The sequence below is a fragment of the Carassius auratus genome, unplaced genomic scaffold, assembly GCF_003368295.1.
Source record: "Carassius auratus strain Wakin unplaced genomic scaffold, ASM336829v1 scaf_tig00000254, whole genome shotgun sequence".
In the NCBI taxonomy this organism is placed as follows: domain Eukaryota; kingdom Metazoa; phylum Chordata; class Actinopteri; order Cypriniformes; family Cyprinidae; genus Carassius; species Carassius auratus.
The window spans coordinates 360,264-378,417 of NW_020523286.1; the positions used below are offsets into that span (position 1 = coordinate 360,264).

Below are 18,154 nucleotides of genomic sequence, written 5' to 3' on the forward strand. Positions count from 1 at the left end.
TTTATTGTGTATATATAAATACATAAACATACAGAAAATATTTAGATGTCTATACATTTATATATTTATATTATTATATTATATATCAATATATTTAATATATATAAACATAGCATATTTTTCCGAAATATATACATGCATGTGTTTGTATTCATATATACATAATAAATATACACAGTAAACACTCATATATTATGTAAACAAAAACTGTTATTTGGGATGTGATGTGAAAATATATAATTAAATTATTCAAATAAAAAATACTGATTATTTCATTAAAGCCATAAAGCCATTAAAGGCATAAAGCCATCCTAATGCACACCACATTCAATAACTGATGTCCACTATACACCCCATGGTGTACTTACGAATACAGGAGTGTCTGTCTTCGGCAAGTCGGTTTCCAAACTCACAGAAGCAGTGATAGGAGCCAGCTGTGTTCTGACATGTGTGTTCACAGCCCCCATTATCAGACAGACACTCATCCACATCTAGACACCAGTGGAAAACACAACACTCTTTATGCAACATGATGTATCTAGTGCTGTTTATTATTATAGCACATTGCCAGTAACTGATATGTCTCCTTGCTCTTTTTAATAGTTGCTTGTACCGTCACATCCGCATCCATCATTGTTGAGTCTGTATCCTGCCCTGCAGTAGCACTCATAACCTCCGGGGTAGTTTGTGCAGTCCTGCTCACAGCATGAAGTTCCCTCCTCACATTCTTCTAGATCTAAAGCAAAAAAAAGCAGGACAGGAACAAGGCCACAAGCCATCGGCATGTATTAGGACCCTGTAGACTGAGTATTTATATAAGGAGAATTCCAGTTATGAAGAGAGGTCAACATTTGGAAAGAACCTTCAGGGCACAGCCAGAAAAACAAGACCTACAACTGCTGAGATCCAGCTGGCTGACATATGCTTTTGTAGGAAATAGTCATTAATATTGTTTGAGGAATGAAGATTTTAAAGGTTTATCAGTGCAGCTGCATGCACACTGAATCCAAGAGATGGATTTCATTGGAGTTATTCTGTAAAACTTCTTTATGCATCTGTCTGTACACCTGCACGCTCACCCAAACAGGCTTTGAGGTCCTCCGCGAGCTGATAACCCTGGTTGCAGCTGCAGACGGGTCCGAGTGTGCCGTGCTGACAGTGGTGTGAACAGCCACCGTTATCCGAGTCACAACTATTAACGATCTCTATTGCAATACCTACAGAGAGTCAATAATAAAAAGAGACAAGTGTTCAAAAATTATTATGAAGATACAGTAGCATGAATGCCATTGTATCAGATAATAAAAATGTCAGTCAGTCTATTTAGTATTTGCTGTATCTGCCCTAGTCCTGTTTTCCCCCTCGTGGGTTTTGTTTTCCCCTTTTTGTGAATAAACCCCTTGTTTTGTGATTCCCTGTCTGCACTTGAGTTCCTCCCTTGCCTAACCCTGACACTAAGTGTCATTTAATTCAAAATTCAAGACTTTTTGTTTGTCAAATATTAATGGACCATGTTCGTTGTATTTAATAATGTAATATCAAGTGCAAGTCCAATATTGCTGATACCAATTCTAAAAGTACTGTTTTTGGTTCAACGTTTTCACCTCAACAATAAATTAAACTAATCAAATAATATACATTACCATTCAGGTTTGGAGTTAGTAAGATTTTAAAGAAACTAATGTTTTTATTCAGCAAGGATAAATCGGTCAAAGTGACATTAAAGACATTGATAGTGTTACAAGATTCACATTTCAAATGAATGCTGTTCTTTAGAATTCCTCTTTAGGAATTCTTTAAAAAAATCACTGTTTGCACAAAAATACTGATATTTACATTGATGGTAATAATGTTTCTGGAACACCAATTAAGTTTAAGGTAACTCACGGTAGCATTTCCTGCCATCAGAGCCCAGCTCGTATCCTGGATTGCAGATGCATGAGAAGGAGCCCGGAGTGTTCCGGCAACGGTGAGCGCATGCCGCCAATCCTGTTTCACACTCATCGACATCTGAAACACACCAATTACAAGCTGCTGATGACATGTGGCCTTTTTCTATTTATACATACATCTGATTAGATGAGAATCCCAGTTGAGTCACTTTTAGTCAGACAAACTGAAATTTCTGCCCCTTACAATCACTTAAATAAAAATCATTGAGTGCAACCTCTCAAGCACTAATGTGTTCCATCATGGACTTCAGAGTGGAAATCTCTGCTCACTGTTTCACTGAGATGATGAACCAGGTTCTACAGCTTTCAGCCGTCTAATCAAACACAGTGCTTCCACTGTTCTCACACCATGGGAAAGAAACTTCTTTAAAAACTTTGGGAAAAAGAGGATCCAGCAGATGAGAGACCATTTAATTCTTTCCATGACAGTGTAACTGAACCCTAGCGTGGTGGAAAAGCCCTTCACTGCTGCTGTCAGAAGCTTTTACCTTCACAGCTCTTCTGGTCCGGGGCCAGCATGAAGCCTTGGTGACAGCTGCACACAGCATGACCGCCATCACTGCGACATAAGTGCACACAGCCGCCGTTCCTCTCCGCACATGGGTTCCTCTCTGAAACACATGCCGTTTAAGTCAGATCTTGTAAGTCATTTCACTGACTGTCTCTCTCACGCACACAAACTCTCGTTATCTTGTCAACACAATCCATGTAAGAGGTTACACATACATCATTTCTGCAGTCTTTCTCTATCTGAAGTCCCATACTTCCCTTGCCAGCTTTGTTTCCTCAGACACATTATGACATAAAACACATAATACATACAAAGCAGTTTTGAGACCATTTGGAGGACAGATTTTGATCCAGAATAAATAAGAAAATAAAAATGTATGGCGTCATATACTGCATTTGGAGAGCAACAAATAATGTCAGGTTTATACCTGCCATAAACTTACTTTTCAGCACGTTTTATAGATTTGGGGAAGCAAATCTCGGTCATATGATCTGTTTAAAACCAAAATACACATTAACTAAGTACTAATAGTACTCTGGTAATTGCATGTCTTTTAGAAGTACTTACTTATAAAATACTATCACTTTCAGTTTTTGTGCATTTGAGTGGTGGTGATTTTTTCTGCTTATTACATATTATGCCAGTAGGTGGCAACAAGTGACTATTTTTATGAATGCATAACTCATTCATTAACTCAACTGATTTATTCGACACTGATTTATTAAGAAATGGAAGAAATGGCTCCCACTGTCCAAATATGCCTATAGTAGGTGAAAAACAGTATGTCAAAAGAGTAGTATGAATCTAAAATCTGCATCTGATTAACACAACTATCACATGAAGTAAGCAACTGATGCTGTCGGGAATGTTATAATAAGTACATCAGTACTTCAGGAATTCATTTTTAACTATATAGTACAGCCTTTTTTACAGTTTGCACAGTAAGCTCTTCATCAGATATGGAATACTCAGACTGTATGTGATTTTGAACACAGCTACTGTCTTTAAGAGTCAGTGAATCATTCATTTAAATGATTTGTTCAAAATCACAAATTCACCTACCAACGCCATTACTGTATCTTGTTCAGAGATGCTTATGAATTTTACATTCTGTTTAGGCTCCATGTTGAACTCTTTTTACTGGCGGGTCAAAAAAGGGAACTGGTAAAATGTATCTAAAAATTAACTAACAATATTGAATCGAAGTTTCTCAACATTAACGTCTTGTTTATTTAACTGTTGTATAAAAGCAGTATCAAAATCATGTTTGTCTGAATATCAGTACTCCTATACTTTCTTTTTTTAACACAGAAGGAATCTATTTCCTGCAAATGTGCAAGATGTCCAATTCACTATAGGTAAATAACCAGAAAAACAACACTTTGCAGTTAAATTGTACAATTATTTATCATCCCCTAACCATGCAACAATTCAGTGTAATATGGTATTACCATCGCTGTAGCATTGCACAGCCATAGTAGTGTTTTAAGGATTGTCTAAATATTAAACTAGCACAGAGACTTTTGTCCCTGGACTCATCTGTACTTTGATCACAATAATATGAAAACAGTTTAATGGCAATGTTATCCATTTGCTGAATTGCACTGCTCTCTTATGAACACACACAGATGCTATCATGTGTTTTTATACTAGTTACTCAATAAGACACACATTCTCTCAGTCCCTTGTTCTTTCCCCTTGTCTTCAGCTAACTCTCAGTAGTAACACTTCATAGGGGAACAATTGGCTCTGGTGAGTGTCAGGACATTGGATCTGTGGGGCTGTGTACAGTGAATGTGAATTTTGGCAGACACACTGGAATTGACACAGCGTTCGCCAAGATGATGATGATGCTGTAGTCTGAATAATAAAAGTGTTTCTCTGTGAAAACGGCTATTTAAAGCAGGCCAAAATGCTTTCAGATACTGCTGTTCAAGTGACTCACACTGCGCTAACTGAGGTCTGTTTTCAAGTTCATAGTTTCTTGAATCCTTGATCCTGTTATTAAGGTTAGTTACTGCTTTTGAGCTGAACCACTTTTTGAAAGTATACAAGTTTTTCATTCGTGATTTAAGCCATCAAGTCAAAGTATACAAGTCAAGGGTCAAGGGTATCTATGAGAAAACAGCACATCTGGGTTTTAGAGATGCTGATCACTTTCTTTACCTTCCACTTTTCTGCCAAGAACCCTTCCATCCATACTTCCAAGAGCTACATACTGACTTTATGACATAGCCTTAGACCAAAGCTTTTGCTTCTTTCATCCTCTCGTCAGCATGCTCTCTGACTAACAGCATGTGATATGCACTGCCGGGACATTTTATGGATGACATCATGAACGTAACAAAACTTTCAGAAGGTAAAGAGTTTAAATAAGCAACAAAAAGAACTGCTTCTACACCCTGCTGAAACAACCGGCTTTGGCCATCGTGAACTTATACATTATACCGCTCCAGACTGGTTAGCACTAGGATCCAAAACATACTGAATGATATATGACTTCTGATTACTGTACTGTACTAAACTATTAATATTACTGTACAAAACATGAAGCTAAGTAAAACAACTACATTAACTTTTACAGTAAGTTGAACATGGAGGCTTGTAATTTTGAAACAGCAAATAAAACATCATTTGATGTTAATTTCGGTAGACCTTTTAACCTTTCTTGCAAACTCAACAAGACAAGCCACTGTTAGATGTCTATTTTAGATAAATGAAGAGAAATCCTCACGTCTGCAGCGCTTTCCATCAGCTGTGAGCTGGTACCCAGGTCTACAGCGGCACTGGAAGTGAACTGGAGAAATCTGGACACATCCATGCTCACAGCCTCCATTATTCACTGAACAGGATAGGACAGCTGAGGAATAAAGAATCAAAGAAATGACTGTTAAAAAAAATACATGTATGTGTTTATACACAATATATACATCTTTACTATCACTTTTTATCCATTTAACACATCCTTGCTGAATAAAAGTATTAATTTCTTTCAAAAAGGAAAGGAAAAATAAAAGTACTGACCCACAGTAGTGTACATAGTTACAAACAATTCTCTCCATTTTGAATAAATGCTGTTGCTTTTTACCTTTTATACAAGAATCCTTAAAAAAAAAGTATTACAGGCTCCAAAAAAATGTTAAGCAGTAAAAACTGCTTCCATACCGATAATAAATCAGTATATTAGAATGTTTTCTGAAGTACCATGTGACACTGAAGTCTGGAGTCAAGGCTGGTGAAAGTTCAGCTTTGACTAATATTTTGTCATATATTTCAAAGTATATTAAAATAGAAAATTGCAATAATATTTTGCAGTATTATTGTTGTTTTTTTCTGTATGCTTGATCAAATGAATCCAACCTTTGAGCAGAAGAGACCCGATCAAAGCCATTGTATGCTACATTTACACACACACACACACACACACACACACACACACACACACACACACACACACACACACATTTGTTTTTTTGTGAAAAGTGGGGACATCCCATAGGCGTAATGGTTTTTATATTGTACAAACTGTATATTCTATGGCCCTACACCAACCCCACACCTAACCCTAACCCTCAGAGGAAACTTTGTGCATTTTTACTTTCTCAAAAAAACTCATTCTGTATGATTTATAAGCGACATGGGTTATGTCCTCATAAGTCATCCTCTCCAATACCTGTGTCATACCCATGTCATTATACAGAGTTGTGTCCTGATATGTCACATAAACAAGTACACACACACACACACATACACACACCACACGTCTGATTTACTGTCCTTGTGGGAACTCTCCATACGCATAATGGTTTTTCTACTGTACAAACTGTATATTCTATCACCCTACACCTAAACTTACTCACAGGAAACTTTCTGCATTTTAACATTCTCAAAAAAAAAAAAAACGAATTCTGTATGATTTATAAGTTGTTTACACATGGGGACCTCAATTTAGGTCCCAAAGCTGACACGAGTCACCAAGAGTTGTGTGTATTCAGGTCTAAGAAAAACAAGACCCCCCACACACACATTTATATATAGTATATTTACATTTATATGATCTATTTGTCTTTTATACACATAATGAATGCAAGACATTAAACTGAAAAACAATTGTATTATTCTTGGAAGAAAATAATTAAAAACTGTCAGTACTTTGTTTGCATAAGAGTGCACTCACTTTATAAAATACTTTGTGGTAGCACCTTTGGCTTTAATTATATCAGTAATCCTGTTTATTCTGGACCCCGTCAATGTAGCACATCTGGATTTTCTTTTTCTTGCAAAAGAGTTCAAATTGCAAGAAGACTTCCAGTTCACAGTCCGGTGTGGGTCGGTTCAAAGATTTGTTACAGATCTGAAGCCTGTCCGCTGACACCAATGCCAATCCTGGACACTGATCTTTCTTTTTAAAACCATTTTCTGTTTCAGCAGGCTGTGGGATTTGGTGTATCCTTATTTAACTTTCTGGCAGCTTTCTAAACATAGTCCTGTCGAAAGCATTCTCACTTATCATCCAAAATAATACCAAGCAATTATTTTCAGAAGCTGAATCATTTAGTGAAAGCAGTTCACTGCAAACTGACCTTTTTTTTTTTTCAGATGACTGAAATGAAGCTTTGATGGAAAAACAAACAGTCTCTCATCATACTCAAGTGTTTGGGTTGTGATACTTAGCGATGTTGCCGTTCTTCTGTTTTTCAAAAAGGATAATCATCTCAGGACAGAAACCAATCATTAATTATATTCAGTAAAATACCACTAAACAGCTTTGTTCTGCGCTATTAAAAAGCCATCTGGTGTGGTGATAAGGGAACAGTCAACGTGAATGTTTGATAACTGACATTGAATACTCTCTGAATGACCAGGAACCTGTACTGTGTAATTTAGATCTTGAATGACTAGCAAAGATACTTTTGGAGTAAATCCTGAGGTGTGTAAGATTTAAGACTAAAGACTGGGGCATGTGCTCTTTCATTATCTGGGTTCTAATGATTCAGCGGGGGGCAGATGATGTCCTGTCGGCACCTTTCAGTCCGTCTTCTCCACCCTTTTCCTCTGAATGTTCACTCACCTCTTTCATCAAACAGGGTCAGACAAAGGTTACAGCTGAGCTCCAGGTAAACACACTGTACAGTTAATGTAATCTCATTCAGTCAATTTTCTGGCCATCTGCACTCAAAAATGGCCCTTCACAGAGGCTCTCTCTGTAAGTATGCTGTTGTGCTACCGTTAATTGTTAATACAAGTCCTTTTTAGGCTCAATTTGCATCAAACCCTTAAAAAAGTTTTATTTGAGGCACTAAATAGCATGTAAAAAATGTCCAAAAGAAGAACCGCATGTTTTTTGCTTTGTTTTCTAAATGACTTTTATGTCTTTTATGTGCACCAAGGCTGCAATATTTGTTTTCATTGTTATACTGATTTTTTAAAACAGTAAAACAATATAATGAAATAATATTTTAAATAATATTTAAAAATGTTAAATTGTATTTTTTTATTATTATTATTAATTTCTCAAACATTTCACATTATCAATGTTAAAATCTGTTGTGCTGCTTAATTGTTTTTGTTCAGTTTGCAAGAATATTTTTATTTATATTTTTTGGAAGAATAAAAAAATATTTATTTCAAATAGTAAACTTTTATAAGAATATAAATATCTTTCTGACCAGTTTAATGCATTTATTCATGAAGTAAGCTTAGAAGTGAAAAAAATAATAATTGTGTTGTAGGATAGGAAATATTTCCCATCTGAACGCAGACAAAAAGTAAAGCTAAAAAGACGTCTATACATTTTCAAGTGTTTTATATATAACCTTCAATAGATACTGCTGAACATTTATTAAAAAAAAAAAAACAGTTTGGAATAATATATTTCAGATAACCATGCCACTAACTGACACATAAGAAAAGAAAAAAAAAAAATCCAATGACGGTTACAAATTCCACTTACAGTACATATATATATATATATATATATATATATATATATATATATATATATATATATATATATATATAGATCACTGTTAAAATGTGTCACCATCACAAGGAGAGTTATACTCCAAACCACAAACCTTAAGCCATGAACAGTCTATATTTCAGCACTGAGACTGAATATATACTGGCATAACAGGCATATCAGTCATCCTTCACGAGGAGGAGTGAGCTGTCTGTCCTAAAAAATCCTTCCAAATAATATTTGCACACTGTCCAAAACATATTTGAAAATGTCATTAAAAAAATCCTATATAAATGAGACAACTCTCTCTCTTTTTAAATTAATAATCAATTAAAAGTGATAATTCTTGAAACAGGAGAAGTTTTTGGAGAAGTGTAGATGGAAAGCGGTTTACCTTAAGAGACAGTGTCTAAAGGATAATTATAATATTTATTTTGGCAGAAAATCCTTGGATGAATTAAAAATAATTAAGGGCTTACCTGTTGGCCATAACTCATGAAGTATCAGCAAGATTACCAACTTCTCAAATGACTGTTAACCAAAACCAAATGATCCTGGATTAAACCCTCACTGATTAATTAGTGGCATCTGTTTCTGGTTTATTCTCATAGTGTGTTCCATCCCACTCAGCTTTGGTTCAGATTGTGGTTCTATGGAAGAGATGGTTTGATAGCGGAAAAAAAAAACTGAGAAATGAGCCTGAAGCCTGACTGGAGCTCTCTTGGGAAGGTAAACACTTAGCTGCTGATTCAGCTAAAGCAGAATGAACCAGCAGAATCAGCAAAGTGAACAAATCCCAGAATGCATCTGGAATATAAATGTTTCCTCTGTTTCAAACTGTCTTGGAAACTGAAAAGAATGTTCTAGGTTTTGACTTGTTTTTTGTTTTTTTGTAAATACAACAGCATTTCATTGCTATTATTGTTAAACTGACATAAAGATGAAATCAAATAAAATATCAGTATTAGATAATAAACAGATCCCAGAATGCATCTGGGATTTAAATGTCATTTGTCTATGTTAGACATCCAATGCCTTATTTGTTTTTTGCTTGTTTAAAGTATTCTATGGTAATGAACAGCATATCACAGACGCTGAATAATCAGATGCTATTTTAAATTCCATTAAAGATTTATTCAGTAATCTGATAGAATTTCATGTACTTTACACTAATAAAACTTGCTGTTTGGCAGTGAAGTGTTAAATCTCAGAGCCAAGAGTCCAACTGAAACATTGCACCCCATGAGCGCACACAGAAAACCACAAGATTCTAACCATATTACAAGGGAAAAAAGCTATAACATTTCCAAGTCATGTCCAAATGAAAGTCTTTTTCAGCTGACATGTGGCACCCCAGCTGATGAAGATGCTCATTGTGTGGCATAGCATTGGCTTTGAAGAAGTTATTTGACTGGTATCCTCGTTTGTCATTTTTATTTACCATGTTGATTTAATGTTTACAAAGTTTCTATAAAGAAATTCCTTAGCTCTGGAATGGCACCATTCAAAATAAATTTTTTTTAATCGCCACATATTTCAAACACAAACACCATTAGCTAAACTGATATGCTTGCAAGAACGTTTTATTCCCACAGTGTTTTTCCTTTGAAAACAGAATTGGTGGATTTCACCTGATACCTTCTACACCAACAGTCACATTTGAATAGATGGATGTGATGGTTTGATAGCAGGCCTGGCAAGAGAACAGTTGGGTCGTGGTCTGGTCTATCTCGAAGGTCCATCACAAACTCACCATGACAAGACCCGTACAGTAGCAAACATTCCACTATTAAGAAAACAAGAGGCTCTTTGATTCCCCCTCATACACAGAGCTCAAGGTGGGGACCCCTGCTAGCTTTAAAGAAAAACCCGTTCTAAGGCCATGATGATTACAGTCTCTACACCTTTGGATGCAGGCCAGTCTGTCAGTGACCTCTCTCGACCCCCGAACGACTCACCTATGCAGGTGCGGCCGTCTATGTGCAGGCGAAACCCCGGGTTGCACTCGCAGTAGAACGAGCCTCTGGTGTTCACACACCTATGCTGGCAGCCCCCGTTGTGAACCTGGCACTCATCAATATCTGAGGAAGAAAAAGTGGACACATGAGGCCACATGTTAGAATGTGGTTTGACTCTTGCACAAGTTTTCAAAGCATTCACCTAAGAAAACAAGGAATGTCATTCTGACTTGCTTAATTAATTTATCCAAGACATATGCAAAAGCATTTATTTTCCTGCGTCAGATGCTACTCTGTTTCTTTTTAAACGAAAAAGTCCCTCTAACCTCCAAAATCAATAGCTGGCAGCTCGGATACCGTTGACACACTGAATCAAAATCAAAACCATGCTTTTAAAGTCATAATTATTGTCCTTGGATGAAACTGAAACCAATATTTTGTAATTGATCATACATTTTATGAAGTTTTAATCCATAAATTTAGGTGGATAATAAAACATGGATCATAAATAATTCATTTTATTCCAATCTCTATAGATTTTATTAGTGTATGGTTATTTTCTTGTTGCCACATTTTTGTCAACAGTGTGTTTTTAAGTAACACATGCGCACCCTCACAGACTATTTATTACTTTTTTTCATAATTTTTTAAATCTTCTTTTCTGTTTCACAGACAAAAGTAATACATGATGACAACTTTTGGGTAACTTTTTTGGGTGAACTACTGTATCCCTTTAAAACTGCTTCTAGGCAGTTCAAAAAGTTGTTACCGTAAGTTCACTTATGAAACTGTGGAAATATGCAATCTGCACATTATAAAGATCTTCAAGTGAATAAGTTCTTTGTGTCCTGTCTGATTCGGGCCATGTGTTTTACAATCACCCTGACCTTTATAGTAGTATTGCCAATGCTTCATCTAATTACAGTAAGCAGAACGATCAGGTAAGGATCAATGATGACAAGCTGAAACTTCATTTTTGTTAACTATGTATGGTGCATTTAAAAGGTCAAAACACTGCCATAAAATATGGCAGCAGCATAATATTACAGTGAGATTGAATAGATCTGACATTTTGAAAGGGAAAGCAAGCATGTTTGACTCAATACAGTCTACCTTCATTACTCCAGTTTCATACTCAGTTTACATTCATGACAACAGTAGATTCCACTGAGTAGCCTATTTAAGAAAAAGATGCAGGATGAGATTTTGGATAGGTGTAGTACAGGTGCAGTGATGATCCAAGAGACATCAGAGATCTGTAGCAGTCCTGTGAATGCTCTGCAGGTGAGAAACTGTAATGCCAGCAGACTGTGTCAATGATATTATATATGGATCTGTAATATCAATATGAACATCCTAAAATATGCATGGAACTGATTCAGGGAGTAGATATTAGTTGTTTCAATATATCGGTATTAATCTAAGACTGATTATAATCAGATGTTAATTATACAAATAATAAAAATGTAATTACTGAAACATATATAACACATACAGTTTAAATGGATTTATTAAAAAGAAACTTCCAAAATATATATATATATTTACACTGAAAAAACTAAGAGCATTAGGGGGTTGAGTGTAAATTATGACATTATTTTCATTTTTTTTTTTTTTTTTTACTACATTTCATAAACTCCCTTCACAGGGATGCTTGTCCTATTGTTTTATATATCTTTCCAAGAGATATAGTGAAAGAGCCTTGAGAAAATTTTCCATAGTACTTGTTTTAATCCTCTTTATCTATAAATGAATTGGCCGATTAACTTTTTGGATAAATGAATGGAGGACTAAATAGTATTTTAAAGCAAACCTTAGACTATAATGGCCAATTTTCTGTAAGCAAGACTGATTTCCAGGACAAACGATATCAATACATTAAAATATAGTTCATGTAGAGCCAGAGAGACTTTTAGCTGTTGGATGCATGGCAAAAACTGAAGAATCCAAGGAGGGGATAATTCAAAGTATGAGTTACTGCAAACTATAATGAGGTGTCTCCATAACTGCTTATATTTTGGAGATAAATTTAAAGAAATCAGACACATTTATTCATTAAATATTCCAGTTTAAACTCCACAAGAACTCCTACTTACAATACAATACTTTCCTGTGTTGCGTTAATGCGTGTGAAGGTGGATTTATATGAAAGTTCATATACGTTCACCTACAGTTCATCATATTTGTATAAAAAACTTTTAGCTTTTATAATTCATGCCTTAAATGAAAATCTCAAGCAACCATACCACTAGCCAGGAAGATGGAAGTGATGGTCCACTTGACTGCAGCGGCTTTACTCATTAAGACTGAACCTTAAAACTTTAAACCAGGCATTTAGACAGACCGTATGACCCTGAGCAGTTCTGTTTAATGAAAGTGCTTTGATTAAGTGCAATAACAGCCCTGGAGCAGAGAATAAAGATTAAAGGTCCACTATAATTAATATGTGAAGAATAATTCAGTTCAACGCACTTAAACCAGAGGAAGCCATGTTACATTATTGCTAAATATGCTAGTCCACAAAAAATTATCTTAGATTTCAGATTTATAATTACTAGTAAATCAATATTGTAATGTTGTGTCTTGTTGCTAGGCAGATTATTTTCCTCTTTGTAATGGATCGTTGTTATTGGCAAAAGCTTAAAACTAATCTACAAATTTAAATCTCAAATCAGTATTTTATGTCCACGTATTTATTTATGGTAAGAAGCCATGACATATAGGGGATAACGTCCAGTCAGCTGGTCATTATCCTAAAATAAACCCCTTCAGGGTGAGCAGATATTATCTGGCTGTATATTATCTCTTAGTTATTTAAACCACAATGACATATAACAACAAATCTGGTTTAGATTTGGATGACAGTTAATACAGGGCTTATATGCTGATTTTCAATATTTCAATATGTAGTTTAAATAACTGTTACTAATGATGGATCATTTCGGTTTTCCTGCCAGACAAACAACTGCAAATGGAATGTAATAACAGACAGCCAAGAACTAGATGAAATCCATATTTGATTTAGAACAAACAAGTAATTATCTGACACAAGGGACACAGGCTTGATGTGAAATAAACAGAGGAGAAAATAGATCCATGAATATAAAGACGTGAATAGGCAGACTTTTTACATTAAATATTAAGTGTGTACACTGAAGCAAAAATTTAGCAGTGAAACAACTTTCACTCCAAAATTACAAGTTCGTTTCACAAATAAATGCAAAGAAACTGCAAGTTAAATGAGTGTGGAAGTCTTTTACCACAGCCTTTTTTCACTGTTTTCTCTAGTCATATACCAATGTTTAAATAAAAAAAAAAAAATTTCTGCATACATAGACAACTTTTATTGAAACTCCATCTCCCCAGTGGTGAAATATCCCTTTAATATGCAGAAACAACTATAAGTAGTAAATTTGTTTAATTATTTTGGCATGAGCATCTCGACCAGCCTGACACAGCAACTGGCTCAACCAATGGTGTGAGATTAGGGGTGGGACTATCTGCATGTCCAACCAATGGAAGACAGGAAATGGTATAAGAAGAAGTTTAATTGTTCAACTCTATGTTTTCCTTTAAGTTTTACATTTAAGTTTTATGAATGAAAATAAGGTGATAATATACTTTTAAGTTAATCAAGGAAAACATTGACATTTCTTTTTATGTGCTAATAATTAAATAGTCAGTCAGATAAAAAAATATGTTCAGGATATCTTAATTTCTCTCAGTTGCTTTAATGACAGCAGCACTCAAGCTGCATGGACTCCACAAGTTCTTCCACAAGAGCAGCTTGAGATTCAGTGGAAGCAAGAAGATTTGATTCACTGATATGATCAATGCCACACATTTGCACAATTCATGTCAAACTAAGGCCCCGTCCACACGGAGACGGAGCTTACCCCAATCCGATCTTTTTTTTCCTCGTCTCAAGAAATATCCGCGTCCACACGAAACCGCAAAATGATGTAGTATACATGCCAGACCAGTATGTTGCGCTGTAATTCTGCCACAGAGATACACTTAAAACACAGAAGAAGACTTGGACTATGCTCATAAACCTTGCGTGTGGTACACAAACATGGAACAATACATTTATTAATTAGTGTTAATGTTAGTTAATAAAAGGACAATCGTTCAGTGTTTGTTCATGTTTTTGTTGCTGTTACGTGACGTAGAGGTGTCTGACTAGGGGGGAGACGTGGGCTGATGACATCATTGTTTCAGAAAATATACGGATTAGCCGTCCAGACGAAAACGCAAAGACGCCGTTTTCAAATTTATCCACTCTGGGACCCGGTTTAAAAAAATAGCGGTTTCACCTGATGAAAACGCCGGATCCGTGTGGACGAAACGCCTATCCGATAAAAAATTTGTGCGTATACACAGAAACGCGTCTCCGTGTGGACGGGGCCTAAATTTATTTCCAGGTTTAAATCTCAGAACTTTGGTCTCAGACTTCTGGATCCCACAGAAGGTAACAGTGCAACCCACATTTCAACCAAAATAACAAATGTGATGTTGTTTGGCCCTGCAGTTATGTCAGGTACAGCTGGGACACATGCAATTGAATAGGAAGGCCAAACCAATGACATATGTGAACTTGAACTCCTCAGGTCTACAGGTTAGAAAAACAACTGCTTCTTATCACGATAACCCTGAGTTGAGGTCAAAGACCTTTGCTTTGAAGTTTAGCAAAGATCTGGCTTGATATCACAGATGCGAGCCACATTTTAATCTTGCACTGCTACCTGTATTACAAACATTACAGGCTTGTGTGAAGACCGTCAAATTCGGTTTGCCAGGGAAGTGGGTCTTAAAAATGCATAGTTCTGTGATGCCAGAATCTAAGTCTGTCTTCCACATTGTTGGAGTAAAGAAGACACATCAAATAGCAAATCAGGAGGCAAAATGTTAGTCCAATATTCATAAATAAAGAAGATCAGAGGAATTCTTATAGTGGACATCTCTGACTGCAGACTGATTATGTCAAGCAGCCTCCCTTTAATCCAAAACACGTTTCTCCTTAATCTTGCATTCCGTGTAAGAGAGCATTACCCTGGAGCACGTTCATTCAAGTCCAGCTCTCTGTTGAAGGCTATTACGGAAACCTTGGAACCTCAAACCTTACAAGACCCAGATTAAGTCAAAGAGACCATTAATTCTAACTGCAAGAATTTGTAATATACACTACAGTTGGAAAGCTTGGGGTCAATTCGTTTTGTTGTTGTTTGTTTGTTTGTTTGTTTTTTAAATACATTCATTCATTCATTCATTCAGTAAGGATGCATTGACAGTAAAGACATACATAATTTAACAAATGAGTTCTATTTTAAATGAATGCTGTTCTTTCTACCTTCCTATTTAAAGAAATCATTTTTTTTTTACATCCTGAGTTTCGACAAAAACAATGTCATATCAGAGTGATTTCTGAAGGATACTGAAGATGGGAGTATAATGCCTGCTGAAAACTCAACTTTACCATCACACAAATAAATTACATACATCAAAAAATATATCAAAATGAAAAAAAAATATTTAAAATAATATTGCACAATATTACTATTTTTACTATTGTTCTGATCAAATAAATGCAACCTCTGTGATTCTTTAATTTCTTTAATCGTTTTGCCCACAGGTAACACAAATCAACTTGTCTTTCACATCATTTGGCAGAGAAAGAAAGAATGGAAGTTAAATAAACTGTATATGCCGGAACATTCTTGTCTTTCCATGACCTTAGTGTCATCTTCATAGGTGTTGCAAAAGATGTAACCCTTGGGTTGTTTTAAAACTCATTTATCCCAAACAGCCTACAAATCATCCTTTACATGCAAAACAGACCTTATTTTCACCAAATGAATAACAGGCATGGGAGAAAAAGCAGTTTTTTTTTACTTTACCAAAAATATCACTGTCAAATGCTGAGCTTAAGTTAGTTTACTCTGATAAAGTGATTGGTTAAGTCTCCCTAATACTCCCAATCCCTCAATCTAGAGCAAATCCATAAATCCAGCTCTAGAAATTACTTTTCAACACAGTCTAAACTCTTTTTCACTTCAAAATTGCAAGTGAAATATTACTTGAAAGGACTAGGAAGTCTAAATTACACAGTTTTGCAGGTTCCTAAAGCTGAAAACAAAACATTCGTCTTATTTGGCAAATACTAATGTAGCAGCTTATTATTTGTTTTGTTACACATCTGACATCTGTTCACGGCGGAGTGAAGGCATTATCGTCTCCAGTCCTTCATGGTGAATTATGAGTGCTGAAAGAAGCTTCTTTGGTCACAGCCAAAGCGGTACCAAATCATACAGCATGACTGAGCACTGTCCCAGAATTTCTCTGAATTCGTACAGTCATTAAACTAATGCGTTCCACCACATTCCGGCTCCGAGTAGGAAAAACAAAATGAAAACCACAAAATAAAATAGCGAAAACCTGAAAATCGAATGCTTAATAACAGTAATTGTTATTCCCTTAACCAAGGGGAATCAGTTCACTGAATCAACTGAATCGATTAACAGTGAATCCAGTAACACTCACCTGCTCCCAGGTGTCCTGAGTTGTATCCCTGATATCCATTGAAGCAGGTGTAGCAGTTCCTGTGATAGTAGCGGTAACGTGTATTTCCAGCACCCAAACATGGTACCAGCTGAGTCCAGAAAGTAAATATGAGCACTAACCTCAGCCACCCGGACAGCATTGTCCAAGCGCAATGTGTTGCAGACCTCACTCAAACAGAAAGAAATACGATTATGCAAACAAAACAGTATAAACAGACTCTCAGCATGTCCATTATGCAACAGTAGAGAACAACTGCCGCTGTGGGCTTGAGAAGCTATTTAAATAAGCTGTGTGTCCTGGCAGCAGAATCAAGTAATTTCACTCTCTCTCTCTCTCTCTCTCGGCATTGACAGACATGTAGTTTCTCGTGGCTCTGTCTCTCCTATTATGTCTCCATCGCCTGTGTCCAGGCCAGGCCTCAGCAGTCCCACCTCCTGTCTGTCTCTGCTCCTCCCTCCTGTTCTCTTAGATATTGAAGTTTACCAGATCTTGTATGAAATGTGCCCTCAAAACAAAACAGTGAACAGTGGAGATTTTCTAATTTGGGCTCACATTCTGGTCACTTTTGCTTTTACTATATTGAGTATTTCTTTTCATCTTGGCTGTTATCAAATTCATTATGGCCATTGGGAACAGTGTTGGGTTTATTGCATTACTAAATCGTTTTTACTGCACTTTAATTACATTTCCCTTGAAATAAGTAATCCCTTTAAATAAGGGATTACTCTGAAATGTTCTGTAATTTGACTACACAGTTACTTTTGATGTAGTTGCTTTAAACACTGTATGGACTATAGAGCAATTCTATATAAAGCTTTAGAAGTACTAATAAACAGCCAGTATGCTAATAATTGGTCACAAAGCAGATTAATCAGATTTTTTTTTTTTTTTTGTGAGGAAATAAGAACAGGAAGCTGAACTTTTTAATAATCAAATTAGTCAAATATGGGCTTTCTCAATTATAAAACCACCTTTACAGCTGTCATGAGATCATTTTATTAAAAATATGAAAGAGCCCCAGTCATGAGTTCTCATATAGCCTTTGCTGTCATTAGCTCAGTGATATATACAGCCTGGGTTATTAATAATCTTTAGATCAATTCAACTTTTTTTCTACAGTTCAGAAGTTGAACAGCAATACAAATGAGTCACAAATAACCCTAATCTGACAAGTTGTTGGGCCATTGCAGTGAACCTTGAGGGAAAACTT

The 18,154-nt window shown here is 35.8% G+C and overlaps 1 protein-coding gene across 1 annotated transcript in view; it reads right to left on the reverse strand.

The window, feature by feature from the left end:
- The window catches only part of megf6a (multiple EGF-like-domains 6a), a 32,634-nt gene extending 15,333 nt beyond the window's left edge, over positions 1–17,301 (reverse strand). The window contains exons 1-8 of the mRNA XM_026241713.1: positions 16,924–17,301; positions 10,384–10,506; positions 5,198–5,323; positions 2,441–2,563; positions 1,888–2,010; positions 1,080–1,217; positions 614–736; positions 369–491 (exon numbers count right to left, since the gene is read on the reverse strand). Coding sequence (XP_026097498.1) covers positions 369–491; positions 614–736; positions 1,080–1,217; positions 1,888–2,010; positions 2,441–2,563; positions 5,198–5,323; positions 10,384–10,506; positions 16,924–17,083 — 1,039 coding nt within the window. The 5' untranslated portion in view covers positions 17,084–17,301. The remainder of the gene's footprint in view (positions 1–368; positions 492–613; positions 737–1,079; positions 1,218–1,887; positions 2,011–2,440; positions 2,564–5,197; positions 5,324–10,383; positions 10,507–16,923) is intronic.
- Positions 17,302–18,154: the final 853 nt, after the last annotated feature.